The following is a 14,171-nucleotide window of genomic DNA, read 5'->3' on the forward strand; positions in this document are numbered from 1 at the left end:
GTACTCACAGTTTGGTAACATCCATTATTCCAAAAGAACGATACTACGGGTGCCAACGCGGCTCGAAACAAATTAAAGCGCGCCCATTTTTGTACAAAAAATAACTGCCGAATTTACGGTAAAACTGTTGTAAATACACAGTAAAAAGATAATGCTTGTTAGTAACTTAACATTTATAGGGAATAATACATTTGTTTATTAATTTGGTTATCTTGTCATTAATATTCTGCTGTAAGTAACGCCGATAATGGCGGATAGACATTTGTTTGACCGTATTGGCACCCGTAGTTTTGTGACGTAATTTTCTTGTTTCTTTATTATAGTTTTTAACGCTCCCGCGCTAACAAAATGAGATCGGAGTGACAGCAAGAATGAATTCATAGATTTACATTTAATACTATTAATAACGTCATATGTACTAAAATTGTACGTTTAAACGTTTAAAACTGTTAAAAAAAATAAAACTTGAATTCTTAAATTGATTAAAATGTCTAAAACTAGGTTAATTTTAGGTTAGATTAGCGATAATTGTACTGGAAATTTTTGCTATTTCGCTAGCAGCTGTTTGAACCGTTGTGACAATAAAAATTTGCAGCGAAATTCGCTTTATTTACTATATTTTTATTTACAAAAAACTAACATTTTTAAGACATGCGTAATTGTAAGAATTTGTATTTGTTTATATTTTTAAAAGAATGATTTTGTAAGTTAAAATAATATATGGCCTCCACGAGAAATTTGCATAACTTTTAGCACGACTTTTTCAGCCAAGTTACAGCGTTTGGGTGTCTGGACGTATTTTACATAGACATAGCAAAATTTACTTTAAAAAGTTTTGTTTTTAAATCAATTTGTTTACGAAGATTTCAGAGCTGACAGGCAAAAGCTCTGTCTGTCTGTTAGTTTATCTATAATACACTTGCAAGCTAAATTATATTTATAATTTTATTATTTTAATTATTTTTTTACTTTTCAAGCTTTCTTGGTAGTTATCTAAATTGTTTAGATCAAGTAATAAATACCTATTGTGACATTATAATGGATAATCCTGTGGAAGCCGATTCTAATCCCGAAGCAACTGAAAACAAAACAAACGAAAATAAACCCGAGACTGCTGTTAATGAAAATAAAAAAATTGAAACGAAGGATTTACCTGAAACAGATATAATTGATGTTAAGGAGAATGAAAGTGAAGAGAAAAAATCTGAAGAAACTGAAAATGTTGAAAAAAATGAAACGACCAAAAATCCTGATAAAGTTGAGGAAAATGAAACTGAAAAAGAGTCAGCTTCTTTAGACAAATCAGAACTCGATAATATAATAAAAGAAGTAACGGAAGGCGAAGAAACCCAGAGTGAGGATAAAAAAGATGAGGAAATGGCCGTCGATGAATTAAAAGAATTATCTGAGAACACTGAGGATAAAGTTGAAAATGATAAAATGGAAGTTGATGAGCTGGACGAAGAATCGGCAGAAAATGAGGATAAAGCAGAAAAGAAACTAGCTGCGAAATTGAAAGGAACTCCGACTGTAAAAGCTTTTTCATCTGCTACTCAGAGACCAAAGGTAAATTAAAAATTAACAAAAACTTATTTAATAAATAAAAAAATTTTAAATTTTGCATTTAAAATTATATATAATCATAATTAAAAATTAATTTAAAGACATTTTTATATATTTACAAATTTTTAATATTCTAAATTGTATTTTTAGCCTCAACAAGGATCTTTTAGTCTTGGCGTTCCTGGTCTAACTTTTTCTTCTCAAAACCTTAAAGTTGCCAATGATGGAACAAAAATGGTTCAAATTCATCAATCTCAAATCACTCCTGATCAACTTAAAGCATTACAAGCTAACCCTAACATCAAGGTAATTATTTAAAATGGTTGAAAAATGTTTTATATTGAACATATGAATTTAACTTGTATTTTTTTAACAATAATATATATGCAAAATCATTATTATTTATAAAATTGGTGTTTAATAAAAATAAGTTTAATTATAAATATATGTAACATAACTATTTTATTTGTAATGTGATGCCCATTTTTATATGACTTTTTAATTTTCTTGAAATATCTAAATCTATTAAAATTTATATTATTTTATAGGTTGTGTTTCGACATATTCCATCAGGAAAAAGTTTCACCAAACCTCCCAAGAATTTGTTTAGTTCTTTAACAAAAGGTTCAGGACAAAAACGAAGATTAAGTGAAGAAGGCGATGCTTCAATTTATAATTTTGATGATGAGTTAGATAGTGATTATTACAACCAATCTAAAATATCCAACATGGGAAATGGTATTGGAAACAGGTATTAAAAATATAAGTTGATTGCATTTATAAGTACTGTCATTTTTTAACAGTTTATTACATTTTTTTGCTTGCTTTGTGCACAATTTTAATTTAAAATGTGTTGGGTATAATCTGTAAGAATACATATAAATATTGTACCTTTTAAAATCTTTTGGTATATTTTTGTCTTTTGATAGTACATTTTTTGTTTTTTTTCTATCAGATATGCTCGATACAACCCCATTGTAGGAATGAGAAAACGAGGTCCTGGTCGTCCTCTTTCAATCCCCAGTCCCTACTCGTATGGAGGTATGAGACAATCTTCTATGCCAACTCAAATACAACTCACCGATGCTCTGGCTAAATTGAACAAAGAAAATGCTCCATTCTCAGTAAGTGGGATTTCATAAATGTTAAAAATTATTTTTTAATTGCAGTAGTTTAAAACAATGATAACATTTTGTATAAGCACTCGTTATACTACATAGTTTTAAATGGTTAAAATGTGTATGCCCAAAATAAAAAAAATGTTAAAATATTTTCACAGGTGAATATTCATGTTTCCCAAGTCACTCATGGAATATTATCAGGAATGGAATTACATCCCGATTACAATATTGTCCTTACCTCCAAACATGAAATCCCACCTGAGCAAAGTTTAGAGGAACTTGTTAAGGAATGGGAAGAAAAAGAAGCAATAACTGTAAGTTTTTGAATTTAATCTTTTTATTTCACTAAATCTCTTGAATAGAAATATATTTTTTAAAGTATTTTTATGTTACCTATTAGGCGAAAAGTTATTTTTATATATTTAAACTTTAATATTCTGTTTTAGCCTACTCCATCTTTGATTGGAGCGGATACCAAAGATCCCAAAAAAGTGGATGACATAAAAGAAGTTATAGAGGACCCAGATGATGAAGAAGTAGAAGAATCTGAGGAGCAAATGTTGGAGAATGAAGCTCGAATGGAGGCGGAGAAAATGGAGGAGGAGCAAAGAATGAGAGAGGAAGAGGAAGAAGCGAATCAATTAAGATTAAAGAATGAAAGAAGAGAAAAAGAAGAAGCAGAATTGTTAGCTGCTGCAATGACAGAAAAGACCTCAAGATCCGGAAGAATAAGAAAACCATCAAGGTAATAAAACATATTTTCTTTTGGATATGTTTAAGCAATGTTCTGAAATAATTCTTTTTAGTACTGGAAGTTAAATAAACCATTACATTTTTTTACTCACAGATATAGTCTTGATATTGCACGAATGACAAAGCGTAGAAGTCTTTACGGTGAAAATGATGAAGACGAGGAACCCATTCCTTCTCCTCCCACTCCCCCTAGAGTGATTCCCGCACCCACTCCTCCAGGAGTGAAAAGAAAGGGTAGAGGAAGACCTAAAAAGATCAAACCTGAGGATTTACCTCCTCCAAGTGAGCCTGAGCAAATAGATCTAACTGATTTTGATCTTGATAAAGCAGAGCCTCCGAAGATTGAGCTTTCTGCAAAAAAACCAACAGAAGAAATACCTGAAGTTAAAAAACCTGAAACAAATGAGCCAAGAGTGATGCTCTCACCTGCTGATAAGAGAATGGCAGAAAGTATGCTCCTTCAAGATTCAGGAGCTGACAAAAAAGAAGATTCTGAAGCTGACAAAAAAGAAGATTCTAAAGCTGACAAAAAAGAAGAAGCAGATGATAATAAAGATTCAGATAAAAAGGAAAGTGATGCTTCAATGGATGTTGATGATGTCACAAAAGCTGATGATGTCACTAAAGAATCCGAAAATGTTGACAAAACTGCCGATGATGCAATTGTACAAGATTCCGAAAACAAAAAACCCGAAGAAGATGCCACAAAGGATGAAGATATTCCAAAAAAAGACGAAGATGCTGATGATGTCATGAAGGCAGTTGACGATGCAATCAAAGCTAGCCAAGAAACCAAAATGGACACGGAAGAGATGGAAAAGGAGGACACAAAAGAAGAGCAACAGGATGGGGAGAGTCCCTCTGATGTCCTGGCAAGAAAATTAAGCATGGATCAACCTGAGGATAAGGAGGAGAAAAGCGAAGAGGAGAAGACAAAAGTGGAGGAAACTTCCACCATCAAGGATTTCGTAAGTTCCAACTATTTTTTGTGATTATCAGTAATTTCTAAGAAAATTTCAAGAATTTGAAATAAAAAAAATTAATTTTTAAAATAAATGTCATTTACTTTAAAATAATTTTTTTTGTAAGGTTGAGGAGGAAGGGGATGTTGATAATAAATATCGACTTCGTAAATTATTGCAACAATGTTCCATTGAAGAAATCAGGAGTGTAGCTATACCTCGTGCCTTGGATGCTATCTCGATTGGGGATTTCTTTTTACACAAGGTAAAAAATTATAATTTAAAAAAAAAATATATATATTCTTTTTTATTTAAAGGTGTACATACAATTAATTTTACAGTTTACTTAACGAAAATAAATATAATATGCTATATCATGGTATGGTATTTAATACTTTAATTTAGGAATAAAAAATTTTAAATTTATTTTTAGGCTGACCAGATGGCTAAAAAAGATGTTAGTTTTGCTGCCTTATACAAACAACTAGAAAACCTTCACACCTCTATAAGCAAAGAAGCAACCCGGTATTCTACCCTGCTTAAAAGAGCAAATAAAATTGGTGGTGACAGAAGAATGGAAAAAGTTATTTTAATGCCAATCTACAACAAAAAGGTAACCAACACTATTCTAGTTGAATAAATATAGGCTATATTAAATATTGAACTTTCAAAAATAATTTTTTTTTTTTTGGTAAACATGTTAAATATTCATTTATTTTTAATTTTAAAATTTGTTAACTTAGGCTGCTGATACCTTGAATCTTACAAGTAGTAGTATAGATGCTCACATATGTGCCATACAACCCAAAACTACAGCTCAAATGATTGCTGCTAACTCATTTAGAATGAATTGTAAAATGGAGCCACCAGTCCATAGACTCAATATTCCTGACCTGGCTGAAAAAAGTAAAATAAAGCAATATTTTTTATAGAAAATAAACTTTACCAACCTTATAATATGGTTGCCTAACTACTGGGTTCTAATTAATAATCTTTTTTTACTAAATTTTTTTAAGGTCAATCAAGAATGAAAAGAAAGAATTTTAGTCGAAGTTTAAACCAACCTGGTCCAAACACTTCACCATATCATCCCTTACTACCCAACAGAAAGAACAATAATGTCACCAAACCAAGGTAATTATAAGTTTGTAAAAAAGTTAAATAAATAAAACAGGTGCAGTAACTTGTGTAAGTATTCTTAATTTCTTGATTTTTTATAAATTAAATATATATATTTTTTTTTTAGCTCCCACTATAATGCCAGCAACCCACAAAGGGGTTCATGGAAACGGGGGTACCAGGTTCGTAAACCCACCTACCTTGCCCCTTCCACTACACAAAGTGCATTACAAGAACATGCCAGAATGCAACTTGCTAGCAGGTAATTGTTTTAAAAAATTAGTATTTCAAAAGGTTGTTTTTTTTATGTTATTTTAATAAAGTACAATAATTTTGTTTGTATTTATTTTACTTTTGGCCTATTTTTAATATCAGTTTAACATTAAATTAGATATCAAAGTCAGTTAGTGGAAAGCAGGGAAAATGCGATGGTGACAACAACTACTTTACAACAACCTGATCAAGCAATTATGTCTACTTCTGGTTAGTTTACAATTCCTTAATATTTTTATTAACTATTTGCCTTTGTTCACTGCATCAAATTTTGTTGTAACGTCTTTTTTTGACGAATTTTATTGTAATAACTTTTTAATACATAAATTTCCTATTGTTACCCCAAGAAAATGGAGTTGCTGCTGCCACAATGGTGGACCCATCTGCTGTTATGACGACTGAGGAAGGAGGGGTAATCGCCCCCGAGGAGGGTAAACAGTTGGTTGCTATAGGAGATGGCCAATATGTTGAACTACCAGAGGGTTACACTCTTATACAGACCGATGATGGATATATTATTGGACAACCAGGAGCTACTTTTGTACAGGTAAACTATTTCAACTTCTGTATTCTCTTTCTTTACCCTACAGGGTGCATTTTAATTGTTGTAACATGGTTGCAATTTGCAGCTAAAGGTTTTTGTTTTTTTAAAGGTCTGTAAATTTAACATGCCTATAATATATGTTCATGGTCTATAAAGCTATATTTTTTTCAGTACTTAAATTTTCATTTTTATAGGGTGAAGATGGTAATGTTTACATGACAAGTACTGAAGAAAATACAGAAATAACTGATCAGGTAATTATCCTAAATTTTAATAAAAAAATTTGAAATTCAGTGTTGTCAAACAATTTTTTAAATGATTTTCTTAATACATTTTAGGTGTTGACAACTACAACTGCCGGAATCACTGATTCAGGGGAGAAGCTTATGGATCCACTAACTTCTTGATAGTCAAGTTAAAGATGAAAAAAATCTGTCAGGGAGGTATATAGTATAGCAGGCCATTGTTACATCATAGAAGACTCTTCGTTACGGCTTCGTGCACATATTAGTTTATTTTTCATTAGATTATAGCTTTTTTAACTTTTTTATAAACCTCGTTTTTGGAAAATAAGTTTCTATAAAACTAAGTATTTTTTTAATTAAAAATTTGATTTTATTTATACCATCAACATGACAGTTTGCTACAGAACACACAAAATATTTAAATCAACCTAAATAAAAATCGGTATATTCACATCAAAAAAAAATCATGTACCCAAAATAAAAAAAACAATATTTTGTAGAAAGTTAGTTATGAATTAAAACTGCCATTTGTGCCATAGTTGGATCGTATTATGTATATGTGTTGAACCGGTTTGTTATTTTTAAGAAATAAATAATATGTACATATATATTAAGTGGTTATTAGTTTCACAGTACCAAATTACGTGCAGAATTAAATTTAAAAAGGAATAAAAATTATAAAAGTAATCCTGAGTAAAAGAATTATCAAAATATTTGCTTCAGTTTATAAAATTATATTTTAAAACTATTTAAAAGGTGTAAAAAGAATTATTTTTTCTCAAGAAAAAACATAAGGAATGCCATAAAAAAATTAAGTCTAAAATTTTGGTATGTTTTATACACTAAGTCTAACATCACCATAGGTTGAAATATTGCAAGGTTATAGGAACAACTACAACACCAAACCATCCACTAACTAAACTATTACAATATTTATAACATATCTCGACTGAATAAACCTTTTTTGCTTGGTCCAATGGAATATTTGCATAACCGAATGCATAGCGAAAAAAATAAAGAGTAGATTTTTTAAATATTACACTTGAGGGTAACATAAGACAAGGGCCACCGAAAATATAACGAATTGCATATTGAGATATCCAGTCAGGATTAAATAGAAGTAAAGGATTTGAGGTTGTAGTAAATATAGAGATAATATTATGATCTATAACATATTTGGTCCCAAGAAAAAAACCTTCAAAAATTTATAAAATGTTAATGGTACTCTAAGCTTTAGGTTCCGACTTTTTACATATATATATATATTTTTTAACTAAAAAAGTGTTAAATAATCAAAAATACTATAAACAAAACTAGTTTTTAATGACCAAGCTGTTACCTGTAGTCCATCCTAAAATTTCAGTAGTATCTCCAGGTGCAGTAGTCCAATGAAGTTTTCCTGTATCTTCCAAATGTCTGTCTAGTTTAAAAGTCAACACACATAACAGCATAGTAATTATGATTATTGTGAAAGGTAGATAGGGGTCGTTACTGTATAGTTGGTATTGATGAAACCACTCAATTGAAGGTTGCAGGATTTTTGTTAAACCAAGACCCAGAAAAATGCCAGCACTAATTTGCTAAGAAGATAAATGTTATAATGTTAAAACGAAATACATATATTAACTATGTAGTATATTATTTAAATATATTGTATAGAAACACATACCAAGATGGAATGCATTCCCAAGTAAATTCTTGCCCATGAAACAAACAGTGACCAAATAGTAGCAGTTATAACTCCACTTAAAAAGGAAAACTAAAATACAAAAACAAAAATATTTTTCTGTACTTTTAATGCCAATCAGGAAAACACCACAAACATACGAAAGCCTAACAACTTAAACTAATAAAAAACAGTAAAGCAGTCTTTAACAAGGGACTCACCTCACAGACTTGAGCAGTGTACATGAGAAGCCCAAAACTAAAACAAACAGCAGCTAGTGCGTGCGTTGATGGCATCCCATACTCTGCTTCATAAAGTTCATCTAACCTTATTACTGGTGGGGTGGAGGGCCGGGGTTTTCTTAATATACCCTACCAAAAGAATAAATGCTTGACCATAAGATTATTTAATAATAATAACAGTGCTTCATTGACCCTATATTAAAGCAGGTTGAATTTTTTATAATTTTACTTTATAAAAATTGTTATTTGGAAATTATATAAGTGTAGTTTATTATTTTTATTGAGTTTTGGCATTTAAAAACAGAATATAAGATGTTACCTTTAAGCTTTGTCCAATATACATGCAAACCGCTAAACTAAGAGATGTCAATCTTGCTATCCCAGGATCAAAAAATATCTGACAAGCTGGGTAAAAGCAATAATAGAAAGGTTTACCAGCAAATTCTGAGGCAATGTGAGCTAAGTTATATAAAACCTTGTTTTTAATAACATAAGAAGGTTTTTTCTTGATAAAACCATTTTCTTTTGTAGATGTGGGCTCAGCGGGACATAACGGATTTTTTGGATCTTGATTTTTCCATTCTACTCCAAATGATTTTTGAAGTTTCGCGATCAGAAATGGATTGTCCAGAAAGTTTAAAAAATTCATTTAATTTTATTACAACCTTACACCTTTGCATAATAACATCATTTATTAAATTAAACATTATAAGCCATGAAGATTGAACAAATAGGTCATAGTTTTACCACAAAACACTATGCATGTAAAAGTTGGCTTGGCACAATTGTTACTAAATAAATTAATATAAGCTCAAATTGTAAACTTTAAAAAAAATTCTTTATGGTTCAAGTCGCTGATATACCCAACCATTTTCTCCTTGCTTAACAAATTCTTCATCATTTATTGAATCACCTTTTTGAAATCGAATTCTATCATGTACTCTTGAATTTTGCCCCTGCCAAAACTCAATCATATTGGGTTCAACAATATAACCACCCCAGAAATCAGGTTTTGGGATTTCCTTGTCTTTGTATTTATTTTCTAATTCACTGACTCGAGATCTTAAAACTTCACGGTTTTCGATCGGTTTGCTTTGATGTGTACTTGCACATGCACCAATCTGACTAATTCTGGGTCTACTGTTGAAGTAATCAAATCCAGGTTGATCAGGGAGTTTTTTTACATCCCCTTCTACCCTGATTGACCTGTTTAGTTGAGCCCAATATAAAACTAATGCAACTTGTGGATTCTCTTCTATCTGTTGAGCCTTTTCGCTTCTGTAGTTGGTAAAAAATCGAAATCCATCAGCACCGTATCCTTTTAATAAAACCATTCTTGCTGATGGCTGACCTGATTTGCTTGAAGTACAGAGGGTCATTGCATTTGGTTCTTTAACATTAGGATCATCACAAGCCAGCTTTATCCAATGATCAAACAATAAAAACGGGTTTTTACTTGCCAAATTTTCTTCTAATAATTCATTGCTGTCGTCATTGTAAGGTTTCCTTATTTGCGACAAATCTCTTGCATTCATTCTTATCACCAATTTATCACAATTTTTAATTTTTAACAGAACACAGTTTAAAGATTGTCTTAGTAATAACATAACTATTTTTTAGAAACATTAACAAATAATTTTGGTTAATTACACTGATATAAACATAATCAAATTGTGACTACTTCCTGTGTGTCTAATATGACATTAAAATTTTGGTTGTAGACAAAAAAGTAATTATTCATTAATAACCTTTTAACTTGCAAAATAGTTTTAAAACAAATAGAGGATTAATTTAACATATGAATACTTTAAAAAAAGGTTTTACTGCATATTTGTTGTGAATATAAACATAAAAAAACATTAAAAATGGAACATTATTAAAAAAAATAAAATTGCATAATAAAAATTAATTCTTTAAAATTCCGTTATTAAAATCCATAGGTAATATATAAAATTTACAAATTAAAAATTGAGGTTTAAAGTAATTTATGTTTGTCCCAAACTGGGGACAAATAGTCTGCATTCGAGTTAACGATATCCCAAATTTCCTGAGGTGGGTTCAACCCCAGTTTTTCAGCCCTTTCCCATCTTTGTAATCTTGTGATATTTTGACTTGGTCCATATTTAAAATCCAAGTCAAATTCCTCCAAAATTTTAACTTCCTTAGACTTGATTGGAGCTACATACTCTTCAACTGCTTGTTTTTTTGTTTCTTTTTTCGGTGTTGATTTTATTTGTTTTTCCTTTTTGAAATGGCTGGTAATTTGCATAGACATGTTTGATTAATTTTAAATATTTTTCTAATACTGCAAAATCACCTAAACACCAAATATTTTGAGTCAGAACGTTGCATATAAAACAAAAAAAAAGCTTAAAAAAACAGTTTTATAAATAATATTGTAGCAGCAAAAATTAATTTAACAAAAATTCCATCACCAATATAAATAAATAATACTTTTAATAAATTAAGATTTTATTTTACAGCAGTAGTAGGTAAATAGAGGGGGTGAATTTTTTTCTCGTTTAAAGGTTTTCGGCAAGTTGGACAAGACCTTGAGGTTTTAATAGCGAGCATTACACATTCTTCACAAAAAATATGACCACAAAACGTCGATTTAATCTCTTTACCACTTTTAATAATATCGTGCAACGTTTCCAAGCAAATTGGGCATGTTTTTTGCAAGAGAATTTTTGACCCTTCGTCGAAACTGTCATCTGCATTAAACTTGTTTTTATCAACTGGAGAAGTAAGGTCAATAATACTTGTGTCGTCATCTTCTTCTGTAAGGTCAATTGTGTCAAAATTACGTGATCTAGACCAAGTTCTGCGCGATTGTGTTTCAATGTTTGGTTGGATTGTTGAAATAATATTTCGAAGCCCGTTACTGTGTCTGGAACTCATTTTTAAAACAATTTTATACTCTTATTATTTACATTTAATTACTAATTAATACATTTACTAATACTGTATTTTTTGCAATGAAAAAACTGGGACCTTAGGACTTTGAGTCCCACTTAATCAACTTTATGAGAATTTGCTTTCAGTGTGGGAATTTCCCTATTTACATGAACCTTTGTGAATATAAACAGCTGTCTTTTTTTAAAATATTTTTTAAAACCTAAACTTTATTATGACTTTAACAAAGTTATGTCGGTTTGTAAGTTATTCTTGCTTTACAACAAAAAGTACCTGGTAGGTATGTTACCACACTAAAAAGATTGACGCAAAAAACGTGTTAGGGTAAACGTTGTTACCTTTTTTTTCTGTTTTTTTAACGGTTTTGCCAAATATACAATTCCAAGAATACTTTAACTGTTTAGCAATATATAAACTTTATCTTGAGGTGCAAATTCCTATTAATAAACCTTGATATTCAAATCGTTTTACTATTTTAGATTTTGTTATATGTTTATAAGACTCAAACATTGTTAAGAACTATAATCAAGACAAACATTTATTAAGTAATTTTATTACAACTTTAAAAAAAAAAGTTGAAGGTTTTAGAAAATTAGAAAATTTATACTGACAGTGTATGAAAGTACATATATAAGTACAAAATTATGCAAGCTTTTATTAAATTAACAGTGAAGTTTGCTTGAACTCTTTGTCGTTGGAGTTTATCTCTACACTCAGTTTCTTAATTCTTCTATTACAGTTAATATAAAGAGCGACGGGATAGATAAAAGTAAGCAGGCACAATACGAGAAATATGATATTAACAACTACGAAACTTCCGTTGAAGTGATACAAAATCAAACTATATAAAGGGGCTTGAAGAAAAGTACCAATTCCGCCCGCAGTAATGGTGATACCAAGTAGTTTTCCGAAATGCCTATCAGGGCAAGCAAAAGTAACATAACTAAACGTCGAAGCATAAAGATAGCTGCGGAAGAATACAAAAAGAATAAACGACAGTACTTGGAGAGGAAGACATGGTATAACAATACATAACGAAAAAGAAATTGCAAGCAGTGATGTTATTCCCAGTGCAACACTAACAGCTTTAATACGAATAATACGTTTGTCCTCAATGTTGTCCCTTTTTTGAAACAAAACTGTAACTTTGTCTACAATAAGGCCGCAAGAAGCAGAAGCAATTACTCCCATAAATGAAGTTGTCCCAAAGTAAAACAAGTAAGTGTTCACTTCGTGAGAAGTTATGTTTAAACTTTCTAACCACGATGACAAAGTACCAATGAAAAATACCTCGTGGAGTCGTAAAACAACTAAATAAACAAGATTGCAACAGTAGAAGGGACTTTTCAAGCAGCTAAGTAGGGTCTGGCTATTATCAAGAGCGACTGACTTTTCTGTATAACGCAATTGCTCTTTGATGTCTTTAAATCCATATTTAAACCCTTTAGGAACTGGATATGGTATACGTTTTACAGGTGTAAGGAAAAATGTCCTTGTCAATAGATAAACAGAAAAAAACGACATGGCGATAAAAATCCATCGAAACGGAACACCTTGGTCGTTAATAAGTTTAATGAAGTAAAACACAATAAATGAGGTACAAAAGGCACCGTCCATTACAGAAATAAACGTTGAACGATATCGATCAAATAAGTTTGAGTATTGGAAGCTAGTAAACAGTAACAGCATACCTGATATACCTAGTATAAATGTACCGGGAAACAAAAGCCATGGAGTGGTTTGTGACGATATTGCCATTAACAAACAGCCTGTTGCATACAAAATAGAAACAATTATTCGGCATACCCAAGTACCAAAATAATCAAATAAAAGACCTATAAGACTTGTACATGCTGGCACAGCTGACGAAGTTATTGTATAAATTAAGTTCAGTTTTTCTTTTTGTAGATCACATGTTGTAACTGACATAACTGCGGTCGTGTTAGATAAGGTTTGGTTAGCAATACTTGTAACAGGTTCGCATAGGTGAAAGTAAATGCCATCTTTTTCCAGTCCTGCAGTAATATAAGTCCAGCCAAACGTTGTACCAGTAAAAAACAGGCATTCTAGTAAAGTTAGTACCATAGAAAACACATCTTTACAACGTGACATTATATTAACTGCTATCTGTAGATAAATATATAAAGTTAGTTAACCATAAACTTTTTTCTAAAAGGTCGAGCACAAAAACTTTTAGTTATTTTGCAATATATTAGTCATATCAACTAACTTACAGTTGGCATTTTTTTGCATTAGCCGTCAACGTAGGCTGTTTATAATTAAAAACGTATTGATATATATATTGTGGTAATAAAGAAAACTTTTTATTTGTTTAAACAATTAACTAAACTTTTTATCACTTCCCGAACGAACTGTAAACCTACACTAAAATAAACAGCAGTCACAAAACACCTTTCATCAATCTATGGCTTAAAAATTAAAATTGCACAGTTTATACAAACATCAATATTTAACACGTCAATATTTGTTCGATTGCTTTAACAAAAGTCCAAGTCAGCAAATCTCCTTTTCAGCACTTTACCTACATTTTAAGACTCTTACCGATGGTACAACGAAACTGTATAGTGTTGTAAGTTGGCCTATTTAATTCAGCTACTTTCGCCTTTCAGTTTAAACAAACCGGCAAAGATCGCATTTCGTCGTACAATAAAATTGCTGACTAATCATCTCTACACACCAGCTACGGCAATGCCTTTTGTAAGTGTATGGAAAACCGATTATTGATTTTATGTAAGCCTCTCTATGC

At 30.8% G+C, this 14,171-nt stretch overlaps 6 protein-coding genes across 6 annotated transcripts; 1 reads left to right on the top strand and 5 right to left on the bottom strand.

Annotated features, from left to right (window-relative positions):
• Window positions 1-983: 983 nt before the first annotated feature.
• On the top strand, window positions 984-7,182 carry LOC145752297 (uncharacterized). Its single transcript, XM_082568556.1, has 16 exons — window positions 984-1,566; window positions 1,714-1,869; window positions 2,112-2,314; window positions 2,519-2,687; window positions 2,843-2,998; window positions 3,131-3,429; window positions 3,532-4,405; window positions 4,527-4,664; window positions 4,833-5,012; window positions 5,143-5,305; window positions 5,416-5,533; window positions 5,646-5,780; window positions 5,910-6,001; window positions 6,139-6,338; window positions 6,530-6,589; window positions 6,674-7,182. The coding sequence occupies exons 1-16, from the start codon at window positions 1,039-1,041 to the stop codon at window positions 6,740-6,742; spliced, it is 3,540 nt and encodes a 1,179-aa protein (XP_082424682.1). The 5' UTR covers window positions 984-1,038; the 3' UTR covers window positions 6,743-7,182.
• LOC145752302 (sphingosine-1-phosphate phosphatase 2-like) lies at window positions 6,936-9,148 on the bottom strand. The gene is made up of 5 exons (XM_082568564.1): window positions 8,808-9,148; window positions 8,468-8,617; window positions 8,250-8,339; window positions 7,920-8,160; window positions 6,936-7,775 (listed from the first exon to the last, which is right to left on the bottom strand). Exons 1-5 carry the CDS (start codon window positions 9,135-9,137, stop codon window positions 7,435-7,437), a joined length of 1,152 nt encoding a protein of 383 aa, XP_082424690.1. The 5' UTR covers window positions 9,138-9,148; the 3' UTR covers window positions 6,936-7,434.
• Window positions 9,149-9,160: 12 nt separating this feature from the next.
• On the bottom strand, window positions 9,161-10,095 carry LOC145752304 (pyridoxine/pyridoxamine 5'-phosphate oxidase-like). Its single transcript, XM_082568567.1, has one exon. It carries the CDS (start codon window positions 10,093-10,095, stop codon window positions 9,328-9,330), a length of 768 nt encoding a protein of 255 aa, XP_082424693.1. The 3' UTR covers window positions 9,161-9,327.
• A 366-nt stretch (window positions 10,096-10,461) lies between these two features.
• On the bottom strand, window positions 10,462-10,801 carry LOC145752305 (DNA polymerase delta subunit 4-like). Its single transcript, XM_082568568.1, has one exon. It carries the CDS (start codon window positions 10,761-10,763, stop codon window positions 10,464-10,466), a length of 300 nt encoding a protein of 99 aa, XP_082424694.1. The 5' UTR covers window positions 10,764-10,801; the 3' UTR covers window positions 10,462-10,463.
• A 159-nt stretch (window positions 10,802-10,960) lies between these two features.
• Window positions 10,961-11,389, bottom strand: LOC145752609 (uncharacterized). Its single transcript, XM_082568912.1, has one exon. The coding sequence runs from the start codon at window positions 11,387-11,389 to the stop codon at window positions 10,961-10,963; it is 429 nt and encodes a 142-aa protein (XP_082425038.1).
• A 668-nt stretch (window positions 11,390-12,057) lies between these two features.
• Window positions 12,058-13,527, bottom strand: LOC145752300 (equilibrative nucleobase transporter 1-like). Its single transcript, XM_082568562.1, has one exon. It carries the CDS (start codon window positions 13,514-13,516, stop codon window positions 12,062-12,064), a length of 1,455 nt encoding a protein of 484 aa, XP_082424688.1. The 5' UTR covers window positions 13,517-13,527; the 3' UTR covers window positions 12,058-12,061.
• Window positions 13,528-14,171: the final 644 nt, after the last annotated feature.

This window comes from Corella eumyota, chromosome 5, assembly GCF_963082875.1.
Source record: "Corella eumyota chromosome 5, kaCorEumy4.1, whole genome shotgun sequence".
NCBI lineage: Eukaryota > Metazoa > Chordata > Ascidiacea > Phlebobranchia > Corellidae > Corella > Corella eumyota.

Bases quoted from the DNA above. Each gene is read 5' to 3' on its own strand.
- LOC145752297 (XM_082568556.1), top strand. From the start codon at position 1,039: ATGGATAATCCTGTGGAAGCCGATTCTAATCCCGAAGCAACTGAAAAC. The intron at 2,688-2,842 runs GTAAGTGGGATT...ATATTTTCACAG, and splicing joins AAGAAAATGCTCCATTCTCA to GTGAATATTCATGTTTCCCA. The intron at 6,339-6,529 runs GTAAACTATTTC...TCATTTTTATAG, and splicing joins CAGGAGCTACTTTTGTACAG to GGTGAAGATGGTAATGTTTA.
- LOC145752302 (XM_082568564.1), bottom strand. From the start codon at position 9,137: ATGAATTTTTTAAACTTTCTGGACAATCCATTTCTGATCGCGAAACTT. The intron at 8,161-8,249 runs GTATGTGTTTCT...TTATCTTCTTAG, and splicing joins TGGGAATGCATTCCATCTTG to CAAATTAGTGCTGGCATTTT. The intron at 7,776-7,919 runs GTAACAGCTTGG...AAATTTTTGAAG, and splicing joins AATTTTAGGATGGACTACAG to GTTTTTTTCTTGGGACCAAA.
- LOC145752304 (XM_082568567.1), bottom strand. From the start codon at position 10,095: ATGTTATTACTAAGACAATCTTTAAACTGTGTTCTGTTAAAAATTAAA.
- LOC145752305 (XM_082568568.1), bottom strand. From the start codon at position 10,763: ATGTCTATGCAAATTACCAGCCATTTCAAAAAGGAAAAACAAATAAAA.
- LOC145752609 (XM_082568912.1), bottom strand. From the start codon at position 11,389: ATGAGTTCCAGACACAGTAACGGGCTTCGAAATATTATTTCAACAATC.
- LOC145752300 (XM_082568562.1), bottom strand. From the start codon at position 13,516: ATGTCACGTTGTAAAGATGTGTTTTCTATGGTACTAACTTTACTAGAA.